The 15111-nt window shown below is 35.8% G+C and overlaps 9 protein-coding genes across 9 annotated transcripts; 3 read left to right on the top strand and 6 right to left on the bottom strand.

Moving 5' to 3' along the window:
• Positions 1 to 323: 323 nt before the first annotated feature.
• On the top strand, positions 324 to 2930 carry PXA1 (ATP-binding cassette long-chain fatty acid transporter PXA1; the record flags this gene model as incomplete). The annotated part of the gene is made up of 1 exon (XM_003674565.1): positions 324 to 2930. One exon carries the CDS (start codon positions 324 to 326, stop codon positions 2928 to 2930), a length of 2607 nt encoding a protein of 868 aa, XP_003674613.1.
• A 131-nt stretch (positions 2931 to 3061) lies between these two features.
• On the bottom strand, positions 3062 to 3949 carry NCAS0B01520 (uncharacterized protein; the record flags this gene model as incomplete). The annotated part of the gene is made up of 1 exon (XM_003674564.1): positions 3062 to 3949. The coding sequence occupies one exon, from the start codon at positions 3947 to 3949 to the stop codon at positions 3062 to 3064; it is 888 nt and encodes a 295-aa protein (XP_003674612.1).
• A 224-nt stretch (positions 3950 to 4173) lies between these two features.
• On the bottom strand, positions 4174 to 5475 carry HES1 (oxysterol-binding protein related protein HES1; the record flags this gene model as incomplete). The annotated part of the gene is made up of 1 exon (XM_003674563.1): positions 4174 to 5475. The coding sequence occupies one exon, from the start codon at positions 5473 to 5475 to the stop codon at positions 4174 to 4176; it is 1302 nt and encodes a 433-aa protein (XP_003674611.1).
• Positions 5476 to 6006: 531 nt separating this feature from the next.
• DFR1 (dihydrofolate reductase) lies at positions 6007 to 6654 on the bottom strand (the record flags this gene model as incomplete). Its single annotated transcript, XM_003674562.1, has 1 exon — positions 6007 to 6654. One exon carries the CDS (start codon positions 6652 to 6654, stop codon positions 6007 to 6009), a length of 648 nt encoding a protein of 215 aa, XP_003674610.1.
• Positions 6655 to 6847: 193 nt separating this feature from the next.
• On the top strand, positions 6848 to 7312 carry POC4 (Poc4p; the record flags this gene model as incomplete). Its single annotated transcript, XM_003674561.1, has 1 exon — positions 6848 to 7312. One exon carries the CDS (start codon positions 6848 to 6850, stop codon positions 7310 to 7312), a length of 465 nt encoding a protein of 154 aa, XP_003674609.1.
• A 1110-nt stretch (positions 7313 to 8422) lies between these two features.
• RPL33B (60S ribosomal protein eL33) lies at positions 8423 to 9216 on the top strand (the record flags this gene model as incomplete). Its single annotated transcript, XM_003674560.1, has 2 exons — positions 8423 to 8441; positions 8912 to 9216. The coding sequence occupies 2 exons, from the start codon at positions 8423 to 8425 to the stop codon at positions 9214 to 9216; spliced, it is 324 nt and encodes a 107-aa protein (XP_003674608.1).
• A 270-nt stretch (positions 9217 to 9486) lies between these two features.
• KIN4 (putative serine/threonine protein kinase KIN4) lies at positions 9487 to 11670 on the bottom strand (the record flags this gene model as incomplete). The annotated part of the gene is made up of 1 exon (XM_003674559.1): positions 9487 to 11670. The coding sequence occupies one exon, from the start codon at positions 11668 to 11670 to the stop codon at positions 9487 to 9489; it is 2184 nt and encodes a 727-aa protein (XP_003674607.1).
• A 698-nt stretch (positions 11671 to 12368) lies between these two features.
• MGE1 (mitochondrial nucleotide exchange factor MGE1) lies at positions 12369 to 13058 on the bottom strand (the record flags this gene model as incomplete). The annotated part of the gene is made up of 1 exon (XM_003674558.1): positions 12369 to 13058. One exon carries the CDS (start codon positions 13056 to 13058, stop codon positions 12369 to 12371), a length of 690 nt encoding a protein of 229 aa, XP_003674606.1.
• Positions 13059 to 13331: 273 nt separating this feature from the next.
• On the bottom strand, positions 13332 to 14849 carry MKK1 (mitogen-activated protein kinase kinase MKK1; the record flags this gene model as incomplete). The annotated part of the gene is made up of 1 exon (XM_003674557.1): positions 13332 to 14849. One exon carries the CDS (start codon positions 14847 to 14849, stop codon positions 13332 to 13334), a length of 1518 nt encoding a protein of 505 aa, XP_003674605.1.
• Positions 14850 to 15111: the final 262 nt, after the last annotated feature.

Below are 15111 nucleotides of genomic sequence, written 5' to 3'. Positions count from 1 at the left end.
CCTGAATTGGACTGGTCTCCTTGAATAAGAAAAAAAGTTACTGTCTCGAGAAATTCATAAAAGAGGGAGTATTTCAGTATTTGTAGATTATTAATTGATTAATTAGGTAATACATTGTTCTATTGTGATTATGTAATCTTCTTTTTATCCGGGTAATAAATTTATTTTCGGTCGTCGAATCATAAACGCCGGAAACAAGACTCCCCTAACTTTGGGCGGCTAATCATACTCCAACGTTATGGAGAAATATATATATATACAGGGACAACAACAATTTATGAACAGATAGGGACTTCCCAAACACTAAAAACTCCAGTACAATCATGGTAGAAACTAAAGCACCCTTAGGAAATAGGGTACAACAATTAGTGTTGCGTCTGCACTCACAATGCATAGGTCTTCAGTTGAAAGAAGTAACCTTAAGATCATATATTACACTCCTTCTACGACATCTTTTGGTTCTAGTTAAATCCTCTTCAGTTCCTCAAAGAAGGAAAAGAAGAGCCCAGATTCTGCTCAGTTCCATTATCCTGTCATCGCTGACTGTTTTATCTGGTGTGTCATATGGTGGGTACCAAATAATTATCAAAGTGCTTTCCATGTATAGGTATTCCCATGATAGAAGGAAAATACCACCTTTGAGGAGAACAAGGTCACAAACTCAACTGGCGACAGGGGCAAGGATCATGTATATTTCTGAAAAGAGCTCTTTAGATTCTAATGAATTGGATAAAGATCATAGAAGAAAGAAGATATTGATACCTCCCAAAGATGATGATGTTTACGAACATGATAAATTTCTATTTAAAAATGTCGAATTGGAAAGGGGTAAAAATTCCCAGTTGTTTTATTCCAAATTTTTAAATCAAATGAATGTCTTATTTAGAATATTGATTCCAACCCTTTGGCATAAGAATTCCATTTTGTTAACTTTACAGATTGGATTTCTAGTTATGAGAACTTGGCTCTCCTTGTTCGTGGCAAAATTAGATGGTCAGATTGTTAAAGATATTATTGCTGGAAGAGGTAAGAGATTTCTGTTAGATTTAGCTATTTGGTTTCTAATTGCTATTCCAGCTTCATATACAAACAGTGCCATAAAATTGCTACAAAGAAAGCTAAGTTTGAATTTTAGAGTAAACTTAACGAGATATATTCATGATATATATCTGGACAAAAAGCTGTCATTTTACAAATTAATGTTTGATACTAAGGCTTCATCGTCAGTCATAAAAAATATTGACAACTCCATTTCCAACGATATTACCAGATTTTGTGATGCTACTTGCTCTGTGTTTGCTAATATTGCTAAACCTGTCATTGATTTGATCTTCTTTTCTGTTTACTTGCGTGATAATTTAGGATCATTTGGTGTAGCTGGTATATTCTTTAATTATTTTGTCACAGGTTATATCTTGAGACGATACACTCCTCCTTTAGGTAAATTAGCAAGTGCAAGCTCCGCTGCTGATGGAGATTATTACAGTTATCATTTGAATTTAATTAATAACAATGAGGAAGTAGCTTTCTATCAAGGAACACCAGTGGAAAGAATTAAAGTGAAAGAATTGTACGAAACCTTAATGGAAAGAATGTTGAATGTCAGCAAGAGGAAATTTTGTTACAACATCCTTCAAGATTATATTTTAAAGTATACTTGGTCTGGTTTAGGTTATGTGTTTGCATCGATCCCCATAGTCTTGACTACTATTTCTTCTGGTGTTAATGCAGAACAAACAAACATGAGAGATTTTATTGTTAATAAACGTTTAATGCTTTCTCTTGCTGATGCAGGTTCAAGATTAATGCATTCAATTAAGGATATTTCACAACTTACGGGATATACAAACAGAATATTTTCATTATTAGCAGCTTTACACAGAGTGCATTCCAACAAATTCAATTATGGGGCAGTGGCATCAGTGTCAAATAAGCAACTTATTACCAACGAACTTGCTGTAAAGAAGACAGACGATACATTGAAAATTGGCAAGTATCAATCCCAAAAAGAAGATATAATTAGGGGCACAGTACAAAGAAATTTCAATGGTATAAGATTAGAAAATATTGATGTAATCATACCCTCAAATCAAGCAGGCGATGGTATCAAATTAATTAGGAAGCTTACTTTCCAAATTCCTACGTTTGTAGATCCTATTTCTTCAAAGGCAGAATCTATGTTGGATATAAAGGAGATGAATGATACGACATTCCCATTTTTTCAAGGCCCTGGTTCAAGTTTGTTAATATTAGGTCCAAATAGCTGTGGTAAAACTTCAATTCAAAGGATAATTGCTGAGATTTGGCCAATTTATAATAAGAATGGTCTCTTATCCATTCCTGCTGAAGATAATCTATTCTGTGTTCCACAGAAACCGTACTTTACTAGGGGAGGAACATTGAGGGACCAGATTATATACCCAATGTCATCCGATGAATTCTATGATAGGGGCATTAAAGATGCTCAATTAGTTCAAATTATGGCAGAAGTTCATTTGGATTATCTTTTGAAAAGAGGTACAGGATTTTCATATTTAGATAATGTAGCTGACTGGAAGGATGTACTGAGTGGTGGTGAAAAGCAAAGAATGAATTTTGCACGTATCCTCTTTCATAAACCTAGATTTGTTGTTTTGGATGAAGCTACAAATGCAATAAGCGCCGATATGGAGGATCATTTATTCAATATATTGAAGAAGTATCGCTTCAATTTCATAACTATTTCACAAAGACCTGCTCTGATTGAGTATCACGATCTATTACTGGAAATCTTGGAAGAAGGTGGTTCCTGGAGGCTACAAACATTGGGGACTGACGAAGCCATCACATCGATTGATAATGAGATTGATTCATTGGAAAAGAAGCTAGCAAACGTATCTCAATGGGAACTCGAAAGGGAGAAATTGAAGACCGTGCTTTCAGTGGTTTAGCCGTTTGTTAATATCGTTGATATTTATAACTAGAGTATTTTTAGAATCTATAAAAAGTTAATTTTACACCACCTCTATGAAGAGACATATTATATTCTCTCTATTGATCGGTATAATCAACGATATTGCACTCATTTATTAACAGACCATGGCATAGCGCCTTCAATATGGTCTTTAAAGTACTGTTCATCTTCTCTGTATCCCAATTTGGCGGGGTTAAAGCATTCCTTTTGCAAAAACTTATAATGTGGAATTCTAATGAAGGGATTTCTACTTTGTTTTTTGGGAAATAGCCTAAATTTGACACCATACCAATCCTCAGAAAACAGATACAGGGCATTTTTCTTCTCTAACTTGTTTAGCTCGTTGAAATAGTCTTTTAATTTTTTATCATCGTAGTCAACTGGTTCTGGATCTACAGAAAGGTATTCGATGGCATTTTTAGGAAAATCAATAGCTTTGGCATGATAACCTATAAATCTTTCTTTCTTAAAACCAAATCCTACTATTTTAATCTTTTCTGGATATTTTCCCTTGATTTGTTCATATCTTAAAATTGAATAAAGCAAATTGTCAAAGGAATCCAAGGCAAATTCTTCAGTAGTGATATTTCGAGATGAAAAAAGTTCTGATAAGGACAGTCCTTTTTCCTCCATCAAGAGTTCTATATCTTTCAGGCAGCTTTCTATAGCATGATCAGGCAGACTAGGCAGTTGTCTCTTCAAGTGAAGTCTGATCAACTTTTCCATTAAAAAATAGTAACTTTGAGCTTCCGATATTGGACCAGCAATAAATTTCGTTTGTGAACCGCTGAAAATAACTGTAGAAATATCATATTGTTCTAAGAATAATCGAATCGCGTATAATCCATGTTTGATGAAGGCAAGATGGTCGTTTCCTTCATGTTGAAACGGCGCTAAAAACCATTGTTCCGAATGCAGACCAACATTAGGTCCCTGTTCGAGATTTACAAAGTCTTGTTTCCAAATTGAATGGCATGGTACAATAATCAAACTCATTGCTGCCTTGGATCTTTCTTGTTATTGCGAGATCTTTAAGATAACATAGGTGATTTCGCTATTTGTTGACGAATTTTTCAAATTTCGTGCTTTTGAAAAAGATAGGCGGCAAATTCTGGTTTAGCGATGATGTTAGTCTATCGATTAATAGTGTGTTAATTAGTTTAATAATGTTATACGGTTTTATATACAAAAAAAGGTATCATGAAAGGAAATAATATTTTTCAAGCAACCACTTCTTTTTCTTCATCCCACAAGTCCCTTTGAAACCTCCAATGCATAGAGCTCGTTACAACCTTTTTGTCCTCCTTTTCACCTAATAAGGTACCACTGGGAACATTCTTCATGGAGGCATTTAACATAGATGCCAGCTTAATATATACATCATCTTGATTCGTTGTATTAACTTTGGAATAGTTAACATCGATAAACCATCTTCTTTTCCAATCAACGCCCTTGGCTTCTTCTTCCTTTCGCAATGCTCTTTGAGAGTTTTCTAAAGCACTTTTTGCTTTTCCAATTAAACCAAAATCTTGCAGTCTTATTGCTTCTGCAACTTCCTTCCATGCATTTCTACTCTCTAGAGGATGTTGTTCTTCGATTGGTTTCACAATCAAATGTTCTACGAGAGTTCTGTTAGAATCATAAAATGGAACATTACATATAGTATTTGGTATTTCATTCTTTGTAATCGTCGATAAGCCGGACCATTGACCACATATCGTATACACAGGTTCTTTCTTCATATGGAAGTTAATAGCATTTTTGAATATTCTAGCTTTAAATGAATTTTTCCTTCCTGAGAAATAGCCTCTTCCTGAGAAGTCGAAAACAGTCAGTATTCCTGATGATGATTGAATATACGATCTTCCCTCTAATTCAACAAAGGGGGATGCAACAAGAATCCCTTCTACATGCAATGGAGGTGGTGTTATCAAATAATGTTCATCTTTTATAGATAATAATGAATGTCCATATTGTTTCACTTGTAACGTTAATGTTTTGCTAAATGAAGCCTTAATTTGACTATAACCTTGCAATTTAACATCATTCTTATCATTAAATATGGAATATGCAGTTTTTGGCGGATGATGAGACACTTGTTCAGCTAACAGGATAGTTTCGCCAAATTCTTCATTTTTTTTGTTATCCCACTTACCAACAAATAATTCACCAAGGAATGGGTTCAGAGGTTTCTTTTCTGATCCCTCAGCCTCATTTCTGGAGAAATATTGTGATCTTAATATGGATATAAACCATTTAGTTACTGCCAGTGTACGTGCCATTTCAGGTGAGCAAATATTTGGATCTTCAGGGAAATACGATTTATAATTCTGCTCATTGATGAATGATGCCTGTAGGAATAAGTCCGGATGTTCAGCCCAATATTTCGGAAATTCACATAATGATACTGGAGACAGTATAAATGGTGGTGCTGTTAGAGAGGATATATCACCAGTGAACGAGGCCAATGATTTAAGGAATGATGTCCAGGAAGAGGATGTTGCATATTGTGAAGCAGTCATTACAGCTATATCAGTGGAATTGGGTGTATTAAGCTATTATTGGGATTCGTGAGCCAAGAAAAATCATCCTCAAAAGTAAATACAATATTGAATGTTATTTGGAGTTCGAAGATCCATATTTATAGCCATGAATGAATCAGGTACCACCCAGCAATGCTTTCTAAATGAGAAGTTATGTACCACATGTACGAATGAACCCCGTTTCAGTCCATTATTGATTCTCGCTTGCCCTTGTTCGTAACATTCTAATATATTCTTAAAACTGTTGATATGGCGAATGGTGGCTTAGTCGATCATGGATACTACGGCTTACTATGAGGTCCATAGACAGCCCTTCAGTATTATACGAATTTGATGCTGTAGACGCACGTTTAGTAATTGGGTCAATCGTGTACGAAAAATTGTCCAGAAAAGTTAAACGACAAAAAATGTTGAATATTCATTGTTTATGCAAGTTATACCATTGAATACTACATTTTACTGTGACTTTTGTATCGAGTGGTTGCGATTGGATATATATCGTCTATTCTATTATCTTTTATTATAAAACGTAAACTCAAAACTGTAACCTTTTTCCTGGGCATGGTAACAGCCATCTTCACTTTTTTCTGGTAATTCGACACCTTCAGGAAGAAACTCTGACAAATGGGTTTTATCTTCTTCAAATACTTGTTTCAACGTCTTTGTATTTAAAAATGTATCCATTTCAGGTTCAACTGTATCCACCGGAGTAAGTTTTGTAATCAACCAGTAGTCAGCCATATTATAACATTCGTTATAAATCTCTCCTCCACCAATAATATATATCCTTTCCAGATCTTTAGTCATCTTGGTGGTTAATTCATCAATGCAACCTGAAAGAGAATTGATCTTAAAATAAGGATCAGTCAGATCATTAGCTTCTTGCAAAGTATCTGTGAAACTACGAGAAATCACAACATTGATACGGTTAGGTAGCGGTCTAAATCTGGCTGGAATTGATTCCCAGGTTTTTCTACCCATAATTACTGCATTTTTCTTTGCAGGGTCAAAAGTGGACGATGTCACTTGTCTAAAGTATTTCATTTCTTTGGAGAGTCTCCAGGGTAAATTTCCTTGAAACCCAATCCCCATTTCTGGAACAAGACATGCTACAATGCTCACTACTGGTAATTTCGTTTTGGACTTTGCTAGGGACATTAATTACTTCTTGTTTGGTTGTTTGATTTCCTTTGTTCAGTGAAGCCTAAGAAACTTTCTGAAACTTTTTTTAAAATAAAGCGCTCGTTCATCTATCATCACATAACAAAACTTGACCATTAAGACACAAGCCATATTGAAGAAGATACTACATTCTGCGAAAGCTGAAACAACCTCTTTAATAGATCTAATAATGTCGGTAAGGACCATTGGAAAGGTTATCTTGTCAGAAGATTCCATAATATCTGTTCCGGCAATTCAGATCATAGCGACAGTCCCAACTGACCCTACGTCAAAGAAGATTCCAATCTCATTAAGCATATGCTACGGAGGAGAAATTTCCACAAATGATTCTGAAACAAATAAGACTAATATGAAGCAATCAAAACTAATGAGTTATTATTATGCCTTGCCACATCGAAGGAAAGAAGATGACGTGATTGGGGTTCCTTTGTTGGATACAAATAATGACATAATAAGAGATATGACGAAAAGACTAGCTCTTCTGATGGTAAAGAAGTTCAATAAACCCTGTTATGTGGCTTTAAGTATAGCTTCAGAGAGTGATTCGAATTCTTTGGCTTCCAATCAGATATTTGTCATTAAGAAATGCATTGACTTCGTGGTAACAGTATTATCAGGTCCAACAACTATTTAGATTCAGAATATATATAAAAGTTTTATTGTAATCATTCAAACACTTCATTTTCAAATTCACTAAATTATTAACCAATCCTTTGGTTAAAAATAAATTAGGAAAGAAGAAAATAAAAGATAAATGGTAGAACTTGTCAGACTGCCATTTGTACCCACCCAAAGAATCTATCCCATCCGAAGACGTACATAGAAAGGGTCAAGATCATCGCGCCATTTAATAGATGAAGTAATCTTTAAGATTCACTAACAAGTTAGATCGTCTTAAAGAATGACTTAATGCAAATAGCAAAGCAAAATTTCATAAAGAAAATTAGATGGCCGAACCGCTAAGGATTGCGGACCAAGCTAGTTTAGTTGAAGTTTTATTTCTCACTCTTGGGTACAAAGGTTTTGTCACTCATCAACCAAGTTGGATTCAGTGGCTCTTTTGAAGAGTCAAAGAGTGACGATTCCTATAGAAATGATCCTACTGTAGAATGTGTTAGTTAAAATGTTTCTTTATTGTGGCAGTTCTGATTCATTTATTAATTTCATCTCATATCTTTGGGATATTAATGGATCAGTAACAAAATTATGGGGGTATAAAACATACTGAAGTACGTCGACAATTCTTTTAAAAAGGAACCAAAAGAAACAACATAGAAAGAACTAAACGTAAATTGAAATGGATGAGATTGCGATGCCTTTTATACTTTTCCTTCAATGAAAAAAATCAGCATACAAAGAAAAACCCTGGAAAATTCACACAAAGCCGTACTCCGGGTAATTTGGCAAAAAATTAGGGCTTTTCTATTAGGTTTTTGTTTTCAATGTTTGACTGTCCACCCATACATCCTTCTCTACATTTGAACATGTTCTTCATGGTTAAAAATCTCGCGTCATCAACAATTGTGTTCGTGCCAATATCGAGTGAGCCTAGCATCTATGGAGGATTCCTTTACCTGGCAATGATGGGCTCACTCACCCTCCGTCTAGCTTAGGCTAACCTCCCTCTGGACAATTCCACGGGCCCGAGACTACAGGTGCTAAAGTTCCACCATATTAATGCAGCTATCGCTACAAACTAGTAGTATCATACAATAGAACCAAAACACAATCAAGAATAATTAAAATGGCTGAATCCCATAGATGTATGTTGTTGAAATACCGTAAAGTGAGTGATAAATGATATATGTGGCTTATGAAGAACTTCCATCCCCAAAGATTTTGAATTATGGAAGTGGTTAAAGAATAAAAATAGCACTAGAATAGTATTCCAAAGCTTGAATAATGAATAAACCTATTGCAGTCGAAAGAATCAACTGCGACCTCCTCCTACGTGTCACCTACAGTGAATCCGAGAGCGTATTGTGATGTTGATGTATCTACCTTGAAGGTGAGGCGGGATCATCATCCGTTTCAATAAGAATCAATAAATATGCTTTACAAGAACTTTTGTTTGAGACTTCTTTGAATAGTTTTAAATTGAGAGTGATTGTAATGAACAAAATCATTAGTCAAGAGACCTAAACATATTATCAACATTCACCAACTTCTAGAACAATTAAAAGTCCTATAATACTAACAAAATTATTGAATATTCTTTATTCTTTTTATACAGTGTACGTCAAAGGTAAGCACTTATCCTACCAAAGATCTAAGAGTGTTAACAACCCAAATGTTTCTTTGATCAAGATTGAAGGTGTTGCCACTCCACAAGAAGCTCAATTCTACTTGGGTAAGCGTATTGCTTACGTTTACAGAGCTTCCAAGGAAATTAGAGGTTCCAAGATTAGAGTTATGTGGGGTAAGGTCACCAGAACTCACGGTAACTCTGGTGTCGTTAGAGCTACTTTCAGAAACAACTTGCCAGCCAAGACTTTCGGTGCTTCTGTCAGAATCTTCTTGTACCCATCTAACATCTAAGAAGATCGTTTTATTTGTATAAGTATAACATCTTTTAATTCATCATATTTTTAATTAATATTTAGTTTATTCTAATGGAAATATAAAATTATTCAAAAAAAAAATATTCGTCCTGATAGCATTGATATATTGTCCTTTTCTTTAGGTTCATTGGAATTAGATTTAACTAAGATGATAGTATCATATTGAGTAGATAGTATATAGGGGTATCTAAGAATATTAATTACAAAGGGGTGAGTCGTCCATATCTAATCAGTTTCAATTTATAGCTTAAATTCTCATGCTTCTACGTTTGAAGAAGTCTAATACTCTTCTTGCCGTAGATTGTTCCTTTCCGTTTTTCTCAACTTGTTCCCATTGTGCCTCTAGATCACTCATTGGTAATGCGGACACCATGATAGATGATCGAAGTTGTTGTTTCCTGGTTTGATTGGATGAGACATTACGATTTTGAGAACTGGTCTTCCTAGACCCAGGTGGATGACGAGTAGATTTACTATCTGCATAGGTCATTGGTGGCTTAGGATGCATATGTGAACGATCCGATCTAGCATTAGAAGAGATGTTGTTGAGCTCAGAGTTTGAATTGCTATCTGAATCCTTAGGTGATACAAATGAAAGAAAGCTAAATCTCTTTTTGTTGGTCTCTTTATCGAAATTCTTTGCAGAAGTGAATTCATTCTCAATATTAGTACGCATGTTCTTTAATTGAGATGTGGAAACTGGCTCTTTCACAGAAAGACGCTTTGTTTCTTCATCAATTTCCAGTATTGGGGCTTCTGAATCAATATGGTCTTTTTTCAATGTTCTTCTTGTCTGGCTTTCAAGATGGACAGAATGTCTATTTCGATTTACTCTTATATTATTAGGATCTCTTTGAATTTCTTGTTGAGGGGATATGGGTGGAATCATATTTGCTGAATTTCCAATTGAAATTGAGTTATAACGTTGATTAAAATCCATATCGTTAGAAGTATGATTGCTTGAGCGGGACATTTGTGCCGTTTTATAAGAGGTATCAGTTGAACTTGTTAAGTCAGTTGATTCAGACATTGTTGGTCTACTACTTGTCGACATATACGTAGCTGGGCGTACCCTTCTGCCGTTATTATGCAGTTTTGATGATACCTTAATATTATCTTTTGGAGGTACTTCAGGTAATACCACGGGTTCGGGAATTTCCGCTATATAAGGATGAATGTCGGAATTATCATATTCACTTTGTCTTCTGTTAGTACTTCTTCTCCTAGTTCCAGCTAGATAATTCAGTATTTCTGGATTGGTTTCATTAACCGAATTTGACACACTTCGTATGCTTGACGTAACAGCTATTTGTTTCGTGAATTGATCTGTGGTGGAAATCATTCTTGATGGCAATGTCCCTTGTGTGTAAGAAGCTCTGGCAGAGATATTATGATGCTGAGGCTGTTGCGCCTCCTCTGTACTAGCTAGCTTCTGCTTTTCTTTTGACGCATATATATTATCCCATTCTTCTGAGGTGATAGACAAGAAGTGACTGTGCGGACTTAACCATTCATGTTTCTTAATATGTCTTGAACTCATTCTTCTCACCGGATTTGACACCAAAATATGTCTCAACAGATCCCTAGGAAGTGGTGTAATGTATTCGGGAAACTTTAAAGGAGTCTTGGTAATATAATGATATAATCGAACGATATCTTCTCCATTGGGATTTTGTTTATCATCATCCCATGGTAAGTATCCCGCCAGCATACCATAAAGAATAATACCGCAAGACCAAATATCTGCCTTCCTCGCCTTGTAAGGTTCTGTTGTGATCACTAATTCGGGAGCTGCATAACACGGCGAACCACATGACGTCTTCATCAATTCATTATCAGCATAAAATTCATTAACAAATCCAAAATCAGTAATAATCAAATTTTCATGCTTATCCAACAACAGGTTTTCCAACTTCAAATCCCTATGAACTATACCTTTTGAGTGCATATATGAAACACCACTAATCAATTGTGCAAATAATCGACATGCAGTGGCCTCTTTCAATCTCCGTTTTCTTTGCACATATTTATAGAATTCACCACCAGATGCATATTCTAGGACAATTCCAATATACTTAGAATTCTGTAACACTTCTTCCAATCTGACTATATTGGGGTGAGTTAAATGTTTCAGAGAATTTATTTCTCTGAATATTTTCATTTCCTTTTCTGATCCTTTCTTAATAAAATCTCTTCTAATTAACTTGATTGCTACTTGTTTAGAATCTTCAGTTATTTTCCCAGATGATGATGAAGTGGTTGACCAACCCATTTTAACTTTACCAAACTCACCTTCTCCCAAAGTAGCACCTACAATATAAGGACCGAATTTCATATGACTCTTCTTATTCCTTGATATTGTTGGGTTTTGATGAGCCGATGAGACTGGCACGCTTGGACCACAATAAGTATTTCGTTGTGAATTTGTCATGATCTTGCTACGCAGGCTTTAATTACTGCGCTAAATATAAATCTTTTAGTTCAGTATCTGGTAAACTAATAATCTGTTAAAGAATATGTGAGGATAGAGAGAATGAATTTTTCTCTCGAGACTAATCACCTTATAATCGATGATTTCTAATGGATGTTGATTCAGAAAAATTCTAAACAGTTATTCTGAAGTTGAGAGGCTCTAAAAAAAGGAAGCAGTCCAATCAATTTCTAATTCATACAATGACCCAGGCTAGCGTGCACCTTTGGTGAATAGACGTTTTTGTTGTTTGAGTTTTGTGATCTATCGATGATTTGGTATTTAGGCTTTTGTTTGGTTTTTTTCTTACCTTTGGCGCAGTGCTATATAATGACGTAGAGACATTGTGAAAAAGTTAGGTTTAATATAGAAACTAATGGGTCAATAGCATATTATTAAATTTTAATAGAATACTGGGTCCTTCCATAAGAAATGTAGAAAGATAGTTTCCTCTAGGCAATTTTTTATTAATAGATCGTGCGGTACTTAAGTAAACGGTAATCCTACTTTTTAACAGTTTTCCTAAGTACTCATAGTAAAGTGATATTATATTGATTGACTAAATGGTTAGAACTACACAGTATATACATGAAAGGGTATTCATAAGAGACATAAAATGCCAGAGAAGGTAAAATTTCTGCAGCATATCTTTAATTAATTTACTCATCAGTAGACTTAACAATACCAACCTTTGCAGGTCTGATGACTCTATCGTTTAATGTGAAACCAATTTGTTGAACGTGAAAGACGGTTCCTGGTTCCTTGTCTGGTTGTGCAAGTTCGAAAGTGGCTTCATGCTTGTTTGGATCAAAAGTCTCACCAATTGGGTCTAACTTTTCAATCCCATGTTTTTTCAAGGTCTTTTCGAACACATCTCTGGTCATCCTAACACCAGTGTATAAGTCGCTAATCTCCTTAGATTTCTCAAGATCTTCTTCCTTGAAAGCAGATAGGGCATGACCGAAGTTATCGACGGACTCCAACAAATCCTTAGCAAATTTTTGAAGTGCAAAATCCTTAGCCTTTTGAATATCCTTTTTCGTAACATTTTGTAAGTTTCTAAAGTCGGCAACAGATCTTAGTAAACTATCCTTTAATTCGACAGCTTCCTTGGACTTGGTTTCCAATTTAGTTTCCAATTCCTTGATCTTCTTTTGTTCTTCAGTCAGATTTTCGTCAGATTTCTGTTCTTCCTTCTGTTCCTTATCCTTGGCGGCATCAGAGTACAGTCTAAAGTTTAATGGAAGGGTAGCGCTTCTATTCAATGCCAACGATCTCATCGCCGTTGGAGTTTGAATGGTAAGTCTTCTGGATGCACTTCTAGTTGCGGAAGTAAATAAGGCACTCATCGTAGCAAAAGCTGTTATTTTTGTGGTTTACAGAGTTTCTTATTGAAGGCCTGGTGGCTACTATTCCCTGTTAAGTGTGTTCGTCGAGGTTTAAAGCTTCCGGTCATGACTAAAAGAAAACCATTAATGCTGTTACCGATGCGAGAAAATAGGACTTCGAAAAATCGCTTCCAACGTCACCGTATGTCGTTAAATGATAAAGACAAGCAAAATAAGTTAATAACGTTTTTGTATGCAATATTTTATGAATTATATATAAATGTATGAACTAAATCAGTTGTGCTCCTCATCAGCCCCCACTACTTCCCAACATTTCTTAATGAAGTTTTCCATGTTTACTTTCTTCTTCATTTGCCCTTGTATCCACGGGTGGTCAATCATCTGTCTAGGTGATGGCCGTTCATGTGGATCCTTTTTCAAACAAAAGTGAATAAAGGATTTGAATGCTTTGCTCCATGTAATGTTTAACTCAGGTTCGTCCTTCAGTTCTGGGTTAAACGTTAAGATTAGGACTAAAAGTTCAATGGGGGCAATAGTAGCAGTTATCTTATCTGATCCGAACGGGAACCTCCCCTGCGCAACTTCCAATATGGTGAGCCCTAATGACCAGATGTCACATGTAACACTGTAGGGCTGTCCTTGTATTCTTTCAGGGGCCATATAAAAGGATGTTCCTGTAAATGTAGTTGCTAAAGAATTGACCGCTTCACCACTGACACCAAAGTCACAGAGTTTCACTTGACCCTTTTCGTTAAATAGTATATTCTGAGGTTTAATGTCTCTATGAATAACTTTCTGTTCGTGAAGATAGGAAAGTCCTCTTAATACGCTCTCTGAAATCTTCCCGAGGACTTTTTCACTTATTCTTCCACCTCTACTGAGTAAATTCTTGTAAACTGCCTCCAGTGATTTCCCACCCATATATTCCATTGCGATATAAATGGACGAGCTGTTAACGTCGTTGAACATTCCGTAATATCTCACTATATAATCAGATTTAAAACTTTTATTGAATTGCAATTCTCTAAATATTTGCTTCTGGAATTCAGGGTCAGTATTCAAAGTATTAACAATTTTCAAGGCAAACACTTTCTTACCATGTTTTAACTTACATTTCTCCACAGATCCACCGGCACCTTCACCAAGGACACCTAATGAAACTATCTTCTCTTTCATATCTGCCTTTTCCCACATTTCACAATCTAATTGATCTATGTCTTTCCCCTCCAATGATAATGGTTCATCTTTCAGTGGGCTCGTCACATTACTATGACTTTGTTCATCATACACAGACAACAATGTTGAATAATAGGAGTCCACGGATTGATTCAAGTCCTTCCTCTTATAAATGGACTCTTGATTATTATTCGTCGTCAGCGTAGTGGGAGTATTCGTACTGTCCTTTATTTCTAAATCTTTGACTGCTGCGGAGAGTTCCGTTGGTGTCATGGTTGGAGGAGGTCTATAGGGGGATCTTATCGGGCTTTCCCTGGGTGAGGACCCATGAAGGATAGGTACTGATGGAATAGGCGGAGGGATGGGCCTTCTCTTCATGGATTTTATGGAAGAGGAGGATTTAGGTCCGTAAATGGATGGAGAGGGCGATATGGATGACATGGATGAGTACATGGGTAGGTTCAAATTTGAAGATGATTTCGGTGTATTTGTTCCATCTGTGGATAGTTGAATCTCATTGGTGTTTATGTTTTCGTTGAATAGCGGCGGTAAACGTAATTTTGGTTGGTGAACGTTTCGTTTTGTCTGTTCAGGTGGTCTGAACAACGATGCCATGATTTGTATTGAGTTTGTTGTGTGCGGGTGGGTATCTTAATCTAGTTTTGCGCTTTTGCTTTGTTGTGGTTAATGTATTCTGGCAGTTATATGATATGCTGGTGCATGAAGGTTTAGTAGTTTGGTTCCAAGGAAGGAGAAGAGGAGAGAAGGTGCCACTATTGATCTGATGGAATTGAAATTAATCGTTTTTTGGTCTTTTTTGATCATCGCGAAATGGCACGTTTCCCCTTCGGGAAAGTTCCGAAACTCGAATAGGCAG

This window comes from Naumovozyma castellii, chromosome 2 (assembly GCF_000237345.1).
Source record: "Naumovozyma castellii chromosome 2, complete genome".
Lineage (NCBI taxonomy): Eukaryota > Fungi > Ascomycota > Saccharomycetes > Saccharomycetales > Saccharomycetaceae > Naumovozyma > Naumovozyma castellii.
The sequence above is the reverse complement of the archived record's forward strand: the minus strand, read 5'-3'. Positions and strand labels throughout refer to the sequence as shown.